Genomic DNA, 19,400 nt, shown 5'->3' with positions numbered 1-19,400 from the left:
GCGCAAGAGGCCAATAGAGGGAAAATTAAAGGGGGGGATGACGTCAAGACTTACCAAACCAGGGTGTTGGTCCTGGCGCTCAGGAGAGGGCGCCTCGTCTCCGAAAACTCGAACCACGATTCGCGGTAGCCACGGAAGTCATCATGATTAATTTAAAAAAAATATAAAAAAATACTAAATTTCTCTAGGTACTTTCAACTAAACTACTGACTGGTTAATAATAATTTTAGATAGGGACTCCATCCCTCTAGTCTGAGCAGACTACATAATATACGGTGCGATGTCGATGATTCGCCGAAGATCGCAATTACAAACGGTACCAGTCAGTCAGGAGGCGCGCACCGAAGTCAGTACAGAGCGGGATATCACCAGGATATCATAAGCGCGGGGTCTCTAGAGAATGGGCGGGGGGGTAGGCTCTGAGCCGAAAATGACCGAGTCCACCCGAAGGTGTCCGGCATAAAAAAATTAGATCTTACTGGAGTGACTGCGCGACTGAGGCGCTATCTTTTGGTGGCGAGAGGAAGTACTAATGAATCGACTTGTGACCGACGAGAGTGTCAAGCTAGGGGGTAATGGAGTAACCAGTGGTGCCACCTAGCAGCCTGAGACATAAGAAGGGGAGAGAGGTTGTCGTTACCTCCGCGCGAGCGCTGGTGTCGGCGCTGCCGACGCCCACAAGTGGCTTTAGTGACCACAGCCGTCACTAGATGTCGTTAAGGTGCAGAATCGTAACTGCGGCTGTCAAGCCTGAGATGGCCTTGACTCCGGTTAACGTCCCCGTGCGGTCGTCGCTCCTAGCCACACTTCTGAGAAGAAAGTGGTGGGTGAGCAGGAGGGGGATGGCTTCAAAAAACGCATGGTCTGTGGGACGCAAGGCCCACGGGATTCTGCTGTCGTGTCTTGCTGCTAGTGAACCTTATACCGATTCGTGACAGAGTTAGCAGGGCTCAGCACTGCTTCACAAGCGGCTCTAGGCAAAAGGTAGTCACGCGAAGAAATAAAGTTACCGGCCCCCACGTGCCTGGAAGCGGGAGAAATATTAGCCAGAATGCTAGCCTAGCATGAGGCTGGGAAAGAAAATCAGCTCGCCTCTGAGAACAGAGGCTGAGGGCCTGGCCGTAAAGAAAATAAGATGAGAGAAAAAAAAATATATTTCCAAAAATATTTAAGATTACAAAATTTTTAAATAAAACGTGCCTAAATCCCTAATACACGGCACATACTCCCCCGCGTTAAAGCGGAGCTTAGGGGAAAGCAAAAACAAAAACCAAAAACTTCAGTAGGACGAGTTACCAGGTTCGCCTGTATCCTACTACTTACATGCTAACACACAAAAAAAAAATATTAAACACTCTTATGAACTAATGTGCACATTCTTAATGACTAGCATGATTAAATTCATTATCTTAAATAAAATTATTAACTTAAGTGGCCACTTAAACTAACACCTTATATTAAGTTTTCTTACAAACTAGTACCATGGATTTTTATTGTTACTTAATGTTTCTACCTAGGTTTTGTATTCTTCAGTTAAACTCCTTATTGAGTCTTAAATATATATATCTGGCATGCCAAGGCTTAGAGAAAGTAATCGCTCCTATTTTAAATTCGGATGCGCTTTCTTAAGGTGGGAGATGTGCGCTCGTGTCACATACTCTCCGGAACTGGGGTCGGCTAGACTCACAGTCACTGGGGTTAGAAACCGTTGGATCTGTAATGGTCCAGTCCAGCGATACGATAACTTGGCCGATCGCTTATCGATGGCCTTACTCTGCGGATGTGCTTTGCACATTACCGTGTCACCTACCCTGTAGGGGTTAGGGGAGCGGTACTTATTGTACCTTCTCTGACTTGTTTGGTGAGCCAAAATTAAATTCCTACGCGCCTTTCTCCAAATCTCCGCGATGTCCTTGGGATCATCCGGCAGTAGGTCTTCGAGAGACCAAAGATTGGAAAGGGGTGTGTTGGGCTTATAAGTAAACATAATCTCAAATGGGGTAGATTTGTGTCCTTCATGTCGGGCATAATTAAATGCCATCTGTAACCACACCAAATTACTGTCCCATTTTTCCTGCGCATTCGCGTGGAACGCTATGAGCGCCGAACGAAGATTTCTATTAAATCTCTCTGCGTGCGAGGGTTTAGGGTAGTATGGCGATGTCGTCACATGCTGTATACCATGCGAGAAACACATGTTCTTGAAAGTTCTGGATGTAAACTGTGTTCCGTTGTCGGATACAATTATGTTCGGTAATCCTGAAGTTTTAAAAATATGATTTTGTAATGCACGCACAGTGGTGTCAGCTGTAGCCTTACGGAGTGGGATAAGCCAAACAAATTTCGAAAAAGCATCTATGCCCACAAGAAGCATAGAGTGTACGGATTTGGATCGAGGAAATGGCCCTACAAAATCAATAAAAAGTTTTTGCATAGGTCTTTCGGCTACTTCTGAGGCAAGAAAACCGTACTGTGTATTTTGTGCAGGTTTACTTAGTGCACATAGCTTACATAACTTAACTAGCTGTGTAATGTCCCGGTGCATTCCTTCCCAAATAAAATGGCGTCGGATACCTTGAATGGTTTTATAAATACCTAAATGGGCACCGAGAGGTGAACTATGGTAATATGTGAAAATCATATCACGCAGATTTTGTGGAAGAACAATTTTAAGGTGCCTTGACTGTTGTGTACGTTTTTGTAGGAGACCTTTAGCTAACTTATAAAATTTTGGAGCTGTACCCGCTTTAACTTGTTCAATTATTTTTGCCAAATATGGGTCGGCTTTTTGATGTGTTTGTATGTCCTGAAAAGCTAAGGGGAAATCGGTTAGGAGTGCCTGACACGAAATCTGAGGTTCCTCCTGAGATATTGTTTCGGAGGGGTTCTCGAACATTCGAGAAAGTGTGTCAGCCACAATGTTTTGAGTACCGCGAATATGTTGAATATTAAATTTGAGAGAAGAAATTTTGGTGATCCACCTTCCAAGTTTTCCTAATTGTTTAGGGTGAGCTAACAGCCAAGCGAGTGCCTGATTATCAGTTTCCAATAGAAATTCCCTATGTTCCAGAAACTGTCGGAATTTATCAATACCAAAAACTACTGCTAAACATTCCAATTCATACACTGAAGATGCTTTCCTTTCCTGAAAAGTTAATGTACGTGAGGCAAAGGCAATGGGTTGCCTGGCACCATCTATTTCCTGAGACAATACCGCCCCTATAGCAACACTTGAGGCGTCTGTTTGTAAAATAAAGGGTTTACTAAAATCTGCCATGCGCAGAACAGGTGGATTCGCTATGGCTTCTTTCAAGAAATTAAATGCCTTGTCTTGTTCAGGACCCCAAATATATTGTGTATTTTTCTTACGTAATGCATTCAAAGGTGCCGCATGCTCGGCGAAATTTGGTATGTATTTGGCATAAAAATTAGCCATGCCAATAAAACGAGCTATGCCCTTTGTGTCTGTAGGTGGTTTGAATTCTCTGATCGCCTGTGTTCGTTCTGGATCAATTGTAACACCTTTGTGTGATACCAAATGTCCAAGGAAAGATATTTCGGAAGCAGCAAATTTTACCTTTTTTGTATTTACAGTGAGGCCTGCCTTGCGCAGTCTTTCAAGGACAAGAGTCAGATGCTGGATGTGTTCCTCAAAACTTTCTGAATAAATTACAAGATCATCTAAATAATTGTAAACAAATTTAAATTTAAAATCTCCTACTACTTGTTCAAGAAGTCGTGTGAGTACTTGAGCACCTGTGGCCAAGCCAAAAGGTACCACATTATACTGGTAAAGATTCCAAGGTACGCAAAATGCGGTAATAGGTTTTGAGTCTTGCGTGAGTGGGATCTGATGGTACGCCGAATTGAGATCGAACACACTGAAATACCTGGCCTTACTAAACCAATGAAAGGCCGAGTTCAAATCTGGGAGGGGTGTTTGCGGTATTTTAATCTGTTTGTTCAGTTTGCGATAATCAGTGACGAAACGTTGTTCCGTGCCCTTGGGTACTAGAAATGCAGGTGAACTGAAAGGAGAATTAGAAGGTTCTATTACCTTATTATCTAACATTTTCTGTACGTGTTTTCTCATGATTTCCATTTTAGGACCTAAAAGTTGATAAGGGTGACTTTTGACTGGCGTGGTATCAGTCAATTCAATTTGATATTCAATTAGGTTAGTTCGACCTAATTTCTTAGTTAGCACATCTGAAAATTCATTACACAAATCTCGAATAGCAACTTGTTTACTGGGCTCGAGATGATCCAGGGACAAAGAATTTCTCTCGTCAGTGTTGGTAGAAACATTAGTAACTTGTCCTGACCTTTTATTTTCAGGTTCCACGAATGATATGACAATATTTTTATTAAATTTAAATACAAAACTTCCTGCTTGTAGATCAATCAAAATACCTGTTTTAGCGATGAAGTCGGAGCCTAGAATAAGCTGCGTGGCTAAGTTTTCTGCCACAAGAAAAGGGAAATTCCACGTGAATAATTCTATCTTGATTTTCACTATAGCCACTTTGGATATACTAATTGGTTCGTCCGCTGCAGTAAAACAGCGCACATCCGTGACTTCTGTTTTCAGAACCTGCTTGTTCTTCTGTAATTCCCTAAACAAATCGCCTGAAATAAAACTACGAGTAGCTCCTGTATCTATCAGACCAATAATTTGATTTTTGCCAAACATTGCTTTAGTGTATGGTAATACAGTTCGGACGTGACCGAAAATGTTGTGACACTTACGTTTTCCTTGGTTAGTCAGGCTAACACATGTTTTGCAAATTCTTGTGAATTTCTCAGAATTTTCTTTATGATTAATTTGCTGTGTTATAATCTTCTGTTTGTGTTTTCTGTCTTTTTCTGTGTATTTCTTTCGTTTATTTTTCTTGTGTTTTTGTTTTCCTGTGTTATGCCTTTTTTGATTTTTGTTTTGTTTTTGTGATTCGTTAGTATGCACATTATGCACTGAAAAATTCCTCTCGGATGAAGTTTTAGGTGGACCAGGTAGAAATTTGCCTGGCCACCGCCTTACGCGTTTTTTGCCTTGTTGAAATTTGGTTTGAAATTTTTGTGGTTACATTGCTCAATGTAATGTCCTGTTTGCTTGCAATAATTACAGAAAGGTGTTTGTTGTTGTATGTTCTTGTTTGAATTATACTTATTATTTCTGTAATAGTTTGTTTTCTGTTGTGGGTGGCTATTTTGTTGTTTCGTGTATGGAAAACTATTTGCAGTTTCTGCCTAAGAATCATGCTTATCCACGGACTTCGCTGACCTGTTTCTCTGAGTGTCTGCATATTCGTAACTCATGGCCTGTATACAGAGTTGATCTAGTTCTAAAAAACTTCGTGGCCTAGCCTGGAAAACAGCGCGTGAGCGCTCTGCCTGATTTAGTCCGTCTACTATGCAACTATTTCTCTCTCTGATACGCCCAATCTGAGAACCGCCGCGGCTTCTCTGATTGATGCTACATAGTGTGGCAATGCTTCATTACTTCGCTGTAGCCTGTTGTACCATTCCAAACGGTAATTTGTCAAAAGTCTGGCAGGTATAAAAAAATTCAAAATTTCTTCGTGGTATTTGTCAAAAGAGTAACTATTTTCTATTGCTTGACTCGTTCTTTCACTCAGTGGTGGTTGGGTGTAGGGAAAAACTATCTCCAACAACTGTTTGTCAGGAATGCCCCCTTTCTGTCTGATTTTAAGTAAGTGCCTTATAAATTCGATTAATTTATCTGGGTCAAGACCACTTGTTTCGGGAAAACCAACAAGTAATCTCTCGACTGGATGAGCAATTTTCCCATAACAGCTATACTCAGCCGCCCTTGGCGTAACTGGTAATGTTGTTTCTGGTTGATTCTGCGTTGATGGCGGAGGTGGGGGTGAAGGATGTGCAATTTGCGCGGTGGGGATGGTAGGGATCGGAGTTCCTTGCCCGGATGTCCATAAAGAATGAAACTGGGAATATGGATTAAAATATGACTGGTTTGTGGTGAATGGGAAAAACAAATTTTGCTGTGTTAAAGGATGCGGATTTGCAGGCAAGTTACCGGAAAATGTGACACTGGTGATGGGAGCTGAAGAAACATGCACGCCTGAGGGAATTTGAGTGGTGGCTGCTGGGATGGGAGGGGTTGACACTGCGAAGAATGATTGAGATGTTGATGAAATGGGCGGAACTTTCTTTGTGTGGCACAAAGATACTTGTGTGTCGGGTTGCTTTATTTCCTGAGGAAATTCCGGATTTTCACTCTCTACATTTCCTAGTGTTTCCATTCCTAGGTTTTCTGCCTGGGCAATGTTGGCCCGGAGGTCCTGTTGAGTTTCTAATTGGGCTGCCCTAGCTTTCAATTTAATTTGGAAGGCATTTGTCTGTTGCAGACAACGATTTAGCTCTGTTCGATAAACACCATTGAGCACATCTGCGGAAAGTACCACAAGATTTTCCAGTCGTCTGGTGACATGCTCTAATCGCATAATGTGTCGCTTTACATTGGGCAAATTCTCTTCCACATCTGAATAACTTACGAAAGCAGCTATGTCGTAAAATTTGGAGCAAGCTATGTTGAATTCCTCGAGTATTTCTAAATTTAGATTATGTACTGAGGTAGGTAACTTATCACGTACTGCGGCTCGAAGCCTCTTTCGCAGCTCTTGCGCATTTCCAGTAGTTGGTAAATTACGCAACTGCAACTCGTAACTTAATTCATCTACTAGTAATAGCTCCGGAGTAATCATCCTGTCCGGATTCATAGTATTACACAAAACAAAACACTACCCTCTTAAAATTATCTCTTAAACTTTAAACTTAGGTATACACTTAAATCTAGCTTATGATTAAAACAATTGCTTTATTGCGTGGGAAGTATGTGCCTTCATAATTTATTATTATTATTACTACTCGCGTCGGGAAATGAACAGTGTACTCGGGTGTAACAAGCTGTCAGGTTAGCTTGCACAACCAAGTACCTACAATGAAGGTCACGTCAGACTGCAGGACTGACCTTGGCGCGCAGCGCCTTTAACTAGGGGTGTGGGGGGAGGGAGTATCTTGTCCAGCGGACACGTCAATGTTGATAAGCCACGCGCGTGGGTGGGCAGCCAGCTAGCGGCTCGGGCGCGCTCCAAATGTAAACACAGAGACTGAAGTGCAGCAAAACTTATGATAATTTTAAAATTCAAGGGTCAATTTAGCTACTACGTGTATCAGCGGTCAGTTCACAAATTACTTACTACAATAAGATTCTAAGTGACAAAAAAAATATAAAAAAAAAAAATTTGTATTCAATTTTTAATTTTAATTTTAGGTAGGACCTTTCAACTTAGGTATGCCTATAGACGTAACCATGCTCTGCTACCATTTTGTAATACCCCAAGTGTCTTAAAGAATAATTCAGTAATTAGATAAAAATATTTGGAAACTCTGAATACTGGGGCCCTCAATTGATAGCTATAAAAGTCAACAACAGAGGTGACACTAGGAGTAAACAAAGAAAATTTAGAGACTCCCTACGAACACTTGAGAGAAAAAGGATCGTTATTATATATTAAACAAATAAAAAACAACTGTTACGTCTATAGACTTCCTTATTTTATTAATCATTGTTCTTTCTTTTTTATAGATTAAATTTTCCTTAATAACATCTGTTTTTCATTGATAAGTGATCTTATTAAAATGCCTCACAATTACACTTATTTACTAATTGATTTTTTTTTATCGGGCCGGCCCTGAATGTTTAACAAAAATAACAATACTTAAAAACATGAATGAAATCAACATTGGTAACTTGTTGTACATATAGTCCTTGCAAAACATAAAATACATTTCTCCTCCTCGAACTGCTTTTACTGTCCGCTGTCTTAAATGGGTTACACTATTTTTTTTTTGTTGAGTTCGTGAATAGAATAATAGAATAATGCGGGTATCACCCGGGGCTGTAGATAGATGGTGAGCGAGGTAGTAGGCCTAAAGATGGTGGATTCTGCTCAGGAACCGACTCCAGAGGTTCTGGCAGAGGATTTTGGCTGCCCCAAACTTGGAACCCTGTCTGAAACAGAAGTCCAAATTCCAAAGAATTAGACCTGTTTCCAGACAGTATGCTTAAATGGCGCAAGAGGCCAATAGAGGGAAAATTAAAGGGGGGGATGACGTCAAGACTTACCAAAACAGGGTGTTGGTCCTGGCGCTCAGGAGAGGGCGCCTCGTCTCCGAAAACTCGAACCACGATTCGCGGTAGCCACGGAAGTCATCATGATTAATTTAAAAAAAATATAAAAAAATACTAAATTTCTCTAGGTACTTTCAACTAAACTACTGACTGGTTAATAATAATTTTAGATAGGGACTCCATCCCTCTAGTCTGAGCAGACTACATATTATACGGTGCGATGTCGATGATTCGCCGAAGATCGCAATTACAAACGGTACCAGTCAGTCAGGAGGCGCGCACCGAAGTCAGTACAGAGCGGGATATCACCAGGATATCATAAGCGCGGGGTCTCTAGAGAATGGGAGGGGGGGTAGGCTCTGAGCCGAAAATGACCGAGTCCACCCGAAGGTGTCCGGCATAAAAAAATTAGATCTTACTGGAGTGACTGCGCGACTGAGGCGCTATCTTTTGGTGGCGAGAGGAAGTACTAATGAATCGACTTGTGACCGACGAGAGTGTCAAGCTAGGGGGTAATGGAGTACCAGTGGTGCCACCTAGCGGCCTGAGACATAAGAAGGGGAGAGAGGTTGTCGTTACCTCCGCGCGAGCGCTGGTGTCGGCGCTGCCGACGCCCACAAGTGGCTTTAGTGACCACAGCCGTCACTAGATGTCGTTAAGGTTCAGAATCGTAACTGCGGCTGTCAAGCCTGAGATGGCCTTGACTCCGGTTAACGTCCCCGTGCGGTCGTCGCTCCTAGCCACACTTCTGAGAAGAAAGTGGTGGGTGAGCAGGAGGGGGATGGCTTCAAAAAACGCATGGTCTGTGGGACGCAAGGCCCACGGGATCCTCCTGTCGTGTCTTGCTGCTAGTGAACCTTATACCGATTCGTGACAGAGTTAGCAGGGCTCAGCACTGCTTCACAAGCTGCTCTAGGCAAAAGGTAGTCACGCGAAGAAATAAAGTTACCGGCCCCCACGTGCCTGGAGGCGGGAGAAATATTAGCCAGAATGCTAGCCTAGCATGAGGCTGGGAAAGAAAATCAGCTCGCCTCTGAGAACAGAGGCTGAGGGCCTGGCCGTAAAGAAAATAAGATGAGAGAAAAAAAAAAAATATTTCCAAAAATATTTAAGATTACAAATTTTTTAAATAAAACGTGCCTAAATCCCTAATACATGGCACAAGGTAAATTGGCGCCCTAGGCGGAAAACCTTAATGCACCCCCCCCCCCCCCCTGCCCGGACACCTCAAAAAAATTTTCCTTGCCTCAAAATACATCACGTAAGTCTAAGATTTTGTCAACAATCAAATGTAAGTAGGCTTGTGTTTTTTTTTAAACTTTTTTTCTTATTACAAATCATAAACAGGTCACCGTGGACTTTAAATAATTACTTATACCAATATAAAAATTCCAAACTGTTACAAAAATCAATTTTCATCTAGTTTGAATAATCGTTAAACATATTATATGAGCTGTTATGTGTCGTGCTGCGCCGCCCCCGGCTACTTAGCGCCCTAGGCGGTTGCCTAGTTCGCCTATATGGACGCGCCGGCCCTGTGTTATTGGATGATAAGCGCGAGGCTGTGTAGACCGGCGCCCGCGAGGCTTGGGCGGGGGCGGGGAAGTGAGGGTGAAGTGAGGGTGAAGTGAAGGTGAAGTGAGGGTGAAGTGAGGGTGAAGTGAGGGTGAAGTGAGGGTGAAGTGAAGGTGTGTGCTGGCAGGCCGGCCGGCGGCGCGCGTGTGGTGGCTGGTGGACGGCGAGCCGGTGGCGGGACAGCCCCCGGGGGCGGGCCACAGCCGGCTGGAGGCGGGCCGCGCGCTCCGCGGACTGCAAGGCGCCGCCTACCAGTGCAGGGCCGCCAACAGCCGCCTGCTGCCCCCAGTGCACCGGACCCTGCAGCTGCAACTGCACCGTGCGTGCCCTTCTTCTGCACACGTGTGACATCTCGGCATGCGGTGCCGCCATCTGTGGAGGATGGGGCGAACTAAAGTTCACAAAGACAAAGGGAAACTTTACAGTATTAACTGGTCAATGAATTTCAACACGATGGGGCAGTATTTTAATCAAATTCCTTGTCGAAAATCAGCTACAAAGCCGGGAATTAGTATTTTATCAAGACTATTTTTTTTAGGAGCCGTTTAATTATACAGTTTAAAACTTCAGTCTGCTAATTAAATAATATTATAGTTGACGTAGCTGCTTCCGGCAGCGAATTCTAGTGGTGAATGCGGTAACTAAATGTGAATCGCGCCCATAAATGTAGGCCTAGTTGAAAATATTATTAACCGTACACCTATTTATCTGACTCTGCATTGTTTTAAAGAATTCTGCGTTAAATTTCGTGTTCTATTTTCGTATTATAAGTGTATTTGAAATATGATAAACACATTAATTCGCTCGTTACCGAGGTTAGATGTTACACATTTCAGGCGAGTACTGAAAGACTGGCTGACATTTAATTTTAATGCTTGGTTTTAGCTTTATGGGACAAAAATTACATGTGTATTGTTAATATAATTCATAGAAAAACCATGCAATACAGAAATATTAAATTTAAATTTATGGTCACAGTGACCTTTACAGTATTTACAATTTTTTTTAACTGTAGGGTTTGAAAAGTTGTACATCAAATAATGTAGCGGGGGCCGGACAAAACGTTTTACCTCCGTGTCCCTGGTTTCTCACGACGGCCTGTGCAGAACACGCATAAAACATCTCATCTGGTCGTGGAAGCACTTGGAAGTTACTGGTGACTTTGCAACGGCGGTAAATTAGCTCAGGTCACTCGCAGCTCCCCATTCGTGACGGGGTCGAACCCGAATAATTTATACATCTTTATGTATGAACAGAATTTTTTCTGAAAATTGATGCGCATCCATTCGATGGGTGGCAGGAAATCCCGAAACCGGTAATTTTTGTGATGTAACATGTGTCCGGAAACGCGACCCCGCAGAAGTTACAGGTGCGAACAGTAGCGCGCAAATTTGAATTTCGCGCGCGACCAGGTGTCACGCGATTGGCTGGCAGGACGCGCGGTCGCAGAGCGTTGGCGCTCGGACGCAGAGGCGGCTCCAGGCTGAGTAACCTCTCGGGTCCGGCTCCAGCGCTTTCACTTATACCGACGCTCCTGTAGAGTAAACATCATTTATTAATCATCTTACTCATCATCTTTTAATTAACTTTTCCATCAACTTGACTGTTCAAAGTACAATACTGAGAGGAATAAAACTTCATAAAAAGCAAACGCAGAAGAACAGCAAAAATTACACGCAAAAAAAAAACAGATGTTTTTGTTTATCTACGCATGCGCGAAGTCAGCGACGTCTTAGAAAATTAACCAAGAACCAAACACCTTGCGACGTCGCCAACGTAGCGAACACAGCTTTGTGTGACCAGTGACATCTGAGATGCAGCTGGCTATATTTCACTCGCGTAGCGAACATCGCGAACATAGCGAGCATAGCGCCCTGGCGTGGCCGTAGCTTTACAGGCAGTCTCGCTGGCTAAGTCGTATGAAGGTCTTCCTGTTGTGGAAGTGTTATTGGTAAATGCGCAAATCTCGCCTCCGTGCACACTACGATCACGTAGGTAGGTCGTCTTTGCGAATGTACGTAAGACAGCCACGCTGTTGTAGTACGTAAATCCTGTAATCCTGTAATCGCAGCGCCGTACTCACCGAACCGCCAACACAGCGCTAATCACGCTAGTCGAACACGTGAACGCACCACAGCCGACCATCCACAGTGCTGGTGCGTGTGACCAACTCAACACGTCTGCGCTCGTCGCCTGCTACCCCGCGCGTCCTGCCAGCCAATCGCGTGACGCCTGGTCGCGCGCGCAATTCAAATTTGCGCGCTACTGTTCGCACCTGTAACTCTGCAAGTTCGCGTTTCCGGACCGACGTTCCTTGACAAAAGATGCTTGTTTTGGCGTTCCCTGCCGCCCATTAAATACTTGTATATATGAGTGTGTTCAGCAATTTCCGAACATGTTTATTTATTTATTTTATTTATTTGTTACAGCACATGAATATGTACCTCGCTTAAGTCACAGTAGACATGCGAATATATTTCCTGAGTCTACCACAGTATGACTGTCTGCTTAACCGAAATTATTTAACGTGTGAAATGATTTCAAAACAATTTATATTATCAACTTCAAGTCGTAGTTTGCTATTATGACTTTTGTAAAAGTCGAATCAAAAAATAAAAGACAGCAAAACTGGAGTGCCTTAAAAACTGATTAAGTGTTGTTATATTACTACAACCATCTTAAATTTTTAAAAACGTAGCCACAGCTTAGGGTTCAGAAATGTAATTCCACTTCATGACTCAACAAACCTCAAGACCTATATTTGGAACCACCTAGCCTAGTCTAACTGTGAAATAGATAGATAGACATATATATATATATATATACACACACACAATTAGCGGGCGTTGCCTTGAGTCAATTTCGGTTTTATCATCTTCATCTATCCGCCTCTAATGACCTAGAAGTTAGCGAGTCATCATAACACTTAGGCCTATCCAGTCATTGATTTCTTTTTTTTAAGTTTCAGCAGTTTCTTGCCTGCTTGGTTGCTATATTCTCTTCGTCAATTCAACCACCACAAGTGGTCCAAATACTAGACAAGACACGTTGTTCTCGTAATTTCTCTTATTTTTTTCTTTCTTTTTGGAATATGTGATAGCAGCGGTAATAGACGAGACTCGTCCAGGAAAATCGCTGGGCTGGAAGTTTCGATTCCACGCGGCAGGTGCCCGAGGTGCAAATGCTCACGTATGCAGTCGACGAGTCCTTCTCGTACGTCACGCGGACTGCGAAGGTTTCAGCGCACATTCTCGGGGAACGCCTTATCGATATTTCCATTTCCTTGCGTTATCGCTGGCCAGGTTCTCGTGTTCGCGACGCGCATGTCCTGTCCAATCAGACGTTCCTATTCAACTACGATTTTGAAGAAAGACAGAAAAAAAAAACTGAATATTTTCCGTGCCTTCGCAACACTTAGAATCATGTTCCGGGACGTATTCGAAAATAGTTTTTGGCTCGGTTGAAGACATGGTTTGATTTTTTTTCTCGTCAGTATTACATAATAATTATGGCCCATTCCCGCCAAAGGCGAAAGCAATATTTCGTAAATACATATGTTCCATTTTTTGAAAATGTGCCTGTAAATAAAGAAAGGTAGGCAACTGCTAGGTTTTCTGAATCTCCTACAGTGTGGCTGCTTATTTAACCGCAATGATTTTACGGATGAAAGTTTTTGAAAACAGTTTATCATTATGAATTTTCCGCAGTCGTAATGTGCTATAATTTTCGTGAAAGTCAGTTTTAAAAAATTTCCTGTGAGATTTACATGTCTCAAAAACTGATTGAGTTATGTAAGAGATGTTAAAAACGTAAGACCATTTTGAATTTTAAAACAATAACTATAGCTCTCTAGAGAACACAAACATTACTATGTCTCATGCACATAATGTCGATGTTCCATTACCTACTATGATGATGTGGTCCTTATCGACAAACTAGATTTAACTTTAAAGACAAAATACACTGTAACCGAGGTGATTCGAACCATGACAGCTCAAACCTCTGGGTTGGAAAGCATACGCCTTTGATTGCAAGGCTAAGAATTAAAGTATATAAAAAACACACATATATAGACTTGTAAATATTTTTTTTTAATTTGAAGGAATAATAACATCATATGTTCGAGACCAAGCCGCCACCTTTATTTTCAATACTTACTACCAGAAGCGTTAGTTAATACACATCGCCTGCTAGAGGGCGCGGCCGCCATCTTATTTTCAGTAATCGATACAAGATGTGCTAGTGTCACGTAGTACATATGCCATCTGATAAATTGTGCTGCCACCATTTTTATTTAAATTTTACCCGCTAGAGTGCATTATTAGATATTTATTACCGAGGCATCCGCAATCCTGTCAGCCATCTGAACCGCCATCTTAAAATCATGTAATTTTTTTAATTATAAATTTGGGAAAAATTCGTAAATTCATCAAAAAAAATTAAATTTTGATTGGTTCGATCGAGTTCCATCCTTGGTCAAAACATGACTGATGCAAAAACGTTAATTAAATTTAATATCGTATCAATTTAATATAAAAAGCAACAGGTTCAATAATTAACACAACAAACTCACAAATAAAAGATTTATTATATAAATTACACAAGTACAAAAAAAAGTAAATTACTAGTGTTTCTCGATTTCTGTGGTCTTCTCATAAGTCAAAGTGAGTAATTTGCAAGTGTTTCCCGGGCAGTTCTACATGGCAGTTGGTTAACCAGGTGCGTCCAGTCAGCTACAAGGCACGTCCAGTTAGATGACCAGACCCGGCCAGCCGCTTGGTCAGGCTAACACGACCAGTTGGTGGCCAGCCACATACAGTCGGTGGTTGGGTACATGTAGTCATTAGACAAATTGCTTTATTTTCGATGCTTAGCATGCATTTAAAACAGGTAATTTAAGATGTTAAACATATATATACCAGGCGTCTCCTAACCATGAAGTCAATCATGACCTCACTACAAACTTGACGATGCACAATCAACAAAAAGATCAAACGTACTCCAATTACTCCAATCGCTCCAATCGCCCCAATGCTCCAAATTCTCCAAGTGTTCCAATGCTCCTATTTCCCAGTTGCTCCAAGTACTCCAATGCTCAATGCTCCAGTGCTCCTCTGCTCCAACAGCTCCAAATGCTCAAATTCTCTGATTGCTCCAATGCTCCAGTGATCCAATGCTACGACTGCTCCAAAGCTCCAAATTCTCCAAGTGCTCCAAAGGTCCAAGCACTCCAGATGCTCCAAATCTCCAAAAACCAGCAAAACTCTATATAATGCTAAGCTCCAATTTAGACCAATGTGTTCGTATGTGGTGTTACTATTTTTTTTTCATATCTTAATTCCTTCCACGGAATTCTTGTGCTGTCTGATATTTATGTTTGAATGTGTTCGTCTGTGCTGTTGTCGTTGTGTTATCCACAATACAAGTTTAGGTACATCGTTGGGTCCATCTGTTCGACATCAGCTGATTTAGGCACGTTCTCTGTGGGTTTTGGTTTTCAATTTTAATTCTTGATTTGCATTTTCGGATTTTTTTTCTATGAAAAACAGTACAAAACATGCAATGGCTTATGTCCAAGAAATTGTGTTAAATCATAAACCATTCTACTAGTATACATGGAGTCGTATTTTAAGTACATGATTTTTTTTTTCCTTCATTGTTAATTTAGAACTGTAAACCCACATGAACACCGTGTTGGGGTGGTTGTTGTGTGCGGCACAGTGGCGCCCCTGTCGGCGAGGCTGCGAGACGTGCCGCGGCGGCTGGCGGCGGGGCGGGAGGCGGAGGTGGCCTGCGAGGTGGCAGGCTCGAGGCCCGCCCCCGTCGTGTCCTGGTGGCTCGGAGACGCCCGCCTCCCTCAGCACCAGGTACTGCTCGAATCCCTCGCGTGGAACTGGACAGGTGTTTGCTGCCACACAGGCGGAGAACAAGATGGATGGATGGATGGATGGATGGATGGATGGATGGATGGATGGATGGATGGATGGATGGATGGATGGATGGATGGATGGATGGATGGATGGATGGATGGATGGATGGATGGATGGATGGATGGATGGATGGATGGATGGATGGATGGATGGATGGATGGATGGATGGATGGATGGATGGATGGATGGATGGATGGATGGATGGATGGATGGATGGATGGATGGATGGATGGATGGATGGATGGATGGATGGATGGATGGATGGATGGATGGATGGATGGATGGATGGATGGATGGATGGATGGATGGATGGATGGATGGATGGATGGATGGATGGATGGATGGATGGATGGATGGATGGATGGATGGATGGATGGATGGATGGATGGATGGATGGATGGATGGATGGATGGATGGATGGATGGATGGATGGATGGATGGATGGATGGATGGATGGATGGATGGATGGATGGATGGATGGATGGATGGATGGATGGATGGATGGATGGATGGATGGATGGATGGATGGATGGATGGATGGATGGATGGATGGATGGATGGATGGATGGATGGATGGATGGATGGATGGATGGATGGATGGATGGATGGATGGATGGATGGATGGATGGATGGATGGATGGATGGATGGATGGATGGATGGATGGATGGATGGATGGATGGATGGATGGATGGATGGATGGATGGATGGATGGATGGATGGATGGATGGATGGATGGATGGATGGATGGATGGATGGATGGATGGATGGATGGATGGATGGATGGATGGATGGATGGATGGATGGATGGATGGATGGATGGATGGATGGATGGATGGATGGATGGATGGATGGATGGATGGATGGATGGATGGATGGATGGATGGATGGATGGATGGATGGATGGATGGATGGATGGATGGATGGATGGATGGATGGATGGATGGATGGATGGATGGATGGATGGATGGATGGATGGATGGATGGATGGATGGATGGATGGATGGATGGATGGATGGATGGATGGATGGATGGATGGATGGATGGATGGATGGATGGATGGATGGATGGATGGATGGATGGATGGATGGATGGATGGATGGATGGATGGATGGATGGATGGATGGATGGATGGATGGATGGATGGATGGATGGATGGATGGATGGATGGATGGATGGATGGATGGATGGATGGATGGATGGATGGATGGATGGATGGATGGATGGATGGATGGATGGATGGATGGATGGATGGATGGATGGATGGATGGATGGATGGATGGATGGATGGATGGATGGATGGATGGATGGATGGATGGATGGATGGATGGATGGATGGATGGATGGATGGATGGATGGATGGATGGATGGATGGATGGATGGATGGATGGATGGATGGATGGATGGATGGATGGATGGATGGATGGATGGATGGATGGATGGATGGATGGATGGATGGATGGATGGATGGATGGATGGATGGATGGATGGATGGATGGATGGATGGATGGATGGATGGATGGATGGATGGATGGATGGATGGATGGATGGATGGATGGATGGATGGATGGATGGATGGATGGATGGATGGATGGATGGATGGATGGATGGATGGATGGATGGATGGATGGATGGATGGATGGATGGATGGATGGATGGATGGATGGATGGATGGATGGATGGATGGATGGATGGATGGATGGATGGATGGATGGATGGATGGATGGATGGATGGATGGATGGATTTAGCTGCAATTTAAAAACTGAGTGCGCAGTCCGTCCACCACTAAGTAAAGAGCGATAAAGGATGAACACTTTCACTTAATAAAAAAAAGAGCGCGTGCAACTCAGTACACATGATAGCAGTGAAACCTCTCTGGCAATTCAAACCTCGACTGCAAGTATATCTCTTTGGGCAAGTACCTATACCAAAATTTGCTTTGAAATCCGTGCAGCCGTTTGAGCCTCATTGAGCGACGGACATTGAAACAAAAAAAAAGTTTTTGCCGTATTTATCATCAGGATTAGGGTTATTACAAGTAGCCTATGTGCTTTTCTACGACGTAATTGACTTCTTTACCAAATTTCATTTGAATACGTGCAGCCGTTCGAGCGTGATTGAAAGACAAACATTGAAACAAACATACCTACTATTATAATATTAATTATGAACGTTAAGATAAAACTATGCACACATTTAATGAAACACTATATATATTTAATGCATATATAACAGTATTGTAGTAAGCGAAACATTGCACATTCGGGGTAATTAATGTAATATCTTTATTCTGTGTATTCCCGTCAAGTGTTTGAAGTGCTGTTCCCCGGTGACGCTACGTGTGCGCAGGTGGTGCAGTCTGGCTCGGACTCGCTGCTGCTGAGCCGCGCCAGGTTCGTGCCGCGGCCGGGAGACGAGGCCCGCGCGCTGCGCTGCCGCGCGCACAACCCCCTGGTGCCCGCCCCGCCGCTCGAGGCCTCGCTGCTGCTGCCCGTCGTCTGTGAGTGGCCTTCCTCCACCCGGCCTCCACCATTACTCTCTGGAGCCGAGGAGCTCCGCTGCAGTTAAATAACGGGAAGCCTACAACTCACGCAGTTTCGGTTCCCTACCACGTTCGTGCATCTTCGGATTCCTCTCAAATATTGAAATTTAAAAAAAAATCTAAGGGTTAGGTTAGGCTAGGTCAGTCACAACATGCTTGTTTTCATTGGAAACTTCCTGATTTAGCGGCTGAAGTGGCGTTAATGCCAAAACGCAAAACTTCGGAAATCTTCGGAAATTCTTGCAGGGAACCGAAACTACGTGATTTGTAGGCTTCCCTTAACTAACTTCCAAAGTGGCCACGAGGAAATTTAGGTTTATGTTACGTTTCTGCTCGCACATCAGTAGGATTACCGTGGGGGGAGGGGTGGAATCTGCGTGGCCCAAAGGTTTTTGCTCGTGAGGGTGACCGACACAAGTCATCTCGCCACGCGGTCCAAGCTCCACATGCGTGAGATAAGCGGAAAATTATATATATTATTAAAATAAATTCTTTAAAAACGTTTTTTTTGTTTGTTTGTTCCGGGCACACACAGAATGACGCACAAAAAAAAACACGGCGCAACAATACGTCTGAATGTAGTTGACGTCCATGTATTTACACGCAATCAGCACACGCAGAATCAGACGCAGCGCGACGTGACGCCACAAGAGTTGTTGCGATCAGACACGAGGCGAACACATGGACTGACTGCTGTCAACTTCGTCGCGAGCAGACTGTCTTATGGCTGAAGTGTTCTGAGCATGCGCGAGTACCAAAAAAAAATTGTCAACCGAGGCATACCGTTAGTGTGCATCCATACCCTTATTTACACTATGGTAATTGTGTTTATAGTTGACTAGTTAAATACTTTAATTTGAGTAAATATTCACTTGTAAAGTATTTTAATATTTTTTTCATTGTGGAGTAGATCGATTATTATTTTCAGTACAGGAAATACATATTATATCTAATCCATAAGGTAAGATGCCCATATATCGTCCCCCATTTGTTTTTTTGTTATAAAATCCAAAAAATTGGCTGGAAAATTGTAGAAAAAATATGAACTGGTAGCTTGGTTACCTGCCTATTACATATGTAAGCAGAAAGCATTTTAAGTGAAAGTGTAATAAAAAATAAATAAAAATAGAAAGAAAGAAAAATTTTCCATTTTCAAAAATGGGGTCCTAATTTCGTCCCCC

The 19,400-nt window shown here is 43.2% G+C and overlaps 1 protein-coding gene across 1 annotated transcript in view; it reads left to right on the top strand.

The window, feature by feature from the left end:
* Positions 1-19,400, top strand: part of LOC134539874 (hemicentin-2-like) — a 98,339-nt gene that overhangs the window by 55,591 nt on the left and 23,348 nt on the right. Inside the window, exons 8-10 of the mRNA XM_063382603.1 lie at positions 9,876-10,067; positions 15,470-15,615; positions 18,027-18,177. Coding sequence (XP_063238673.1) covers positions 9,876-10,067; positions 15,470-15,615; positions 18,027-18,177 — 489 coding nt within the window. The remainder of the gene's footprint in view (positions 1-9,875; positions 10,068-15,469; positions 15,616-18,026; positions 18,178-19,400) is intronic.

This window comes from Bacillus rossius, chromosome 1 (genome assembly GCF_032445375.1).
Source record: "Bacillus rossius redtenbacheri isolate Brsri chromosome 1, Brsri_v3, whole genome shotgun sequence".
NCBI lineage: Eukaryota > Metazoa > Arthropoda > Insecta > Phasmatodea > Bacillidae > Bacillus > Bacillus rossius.
The sequence above is the reverse complement of the archived record's forward strand: the minus strand, read 5'-3'. Positions and strand labels throughout refer to the sequence as shown.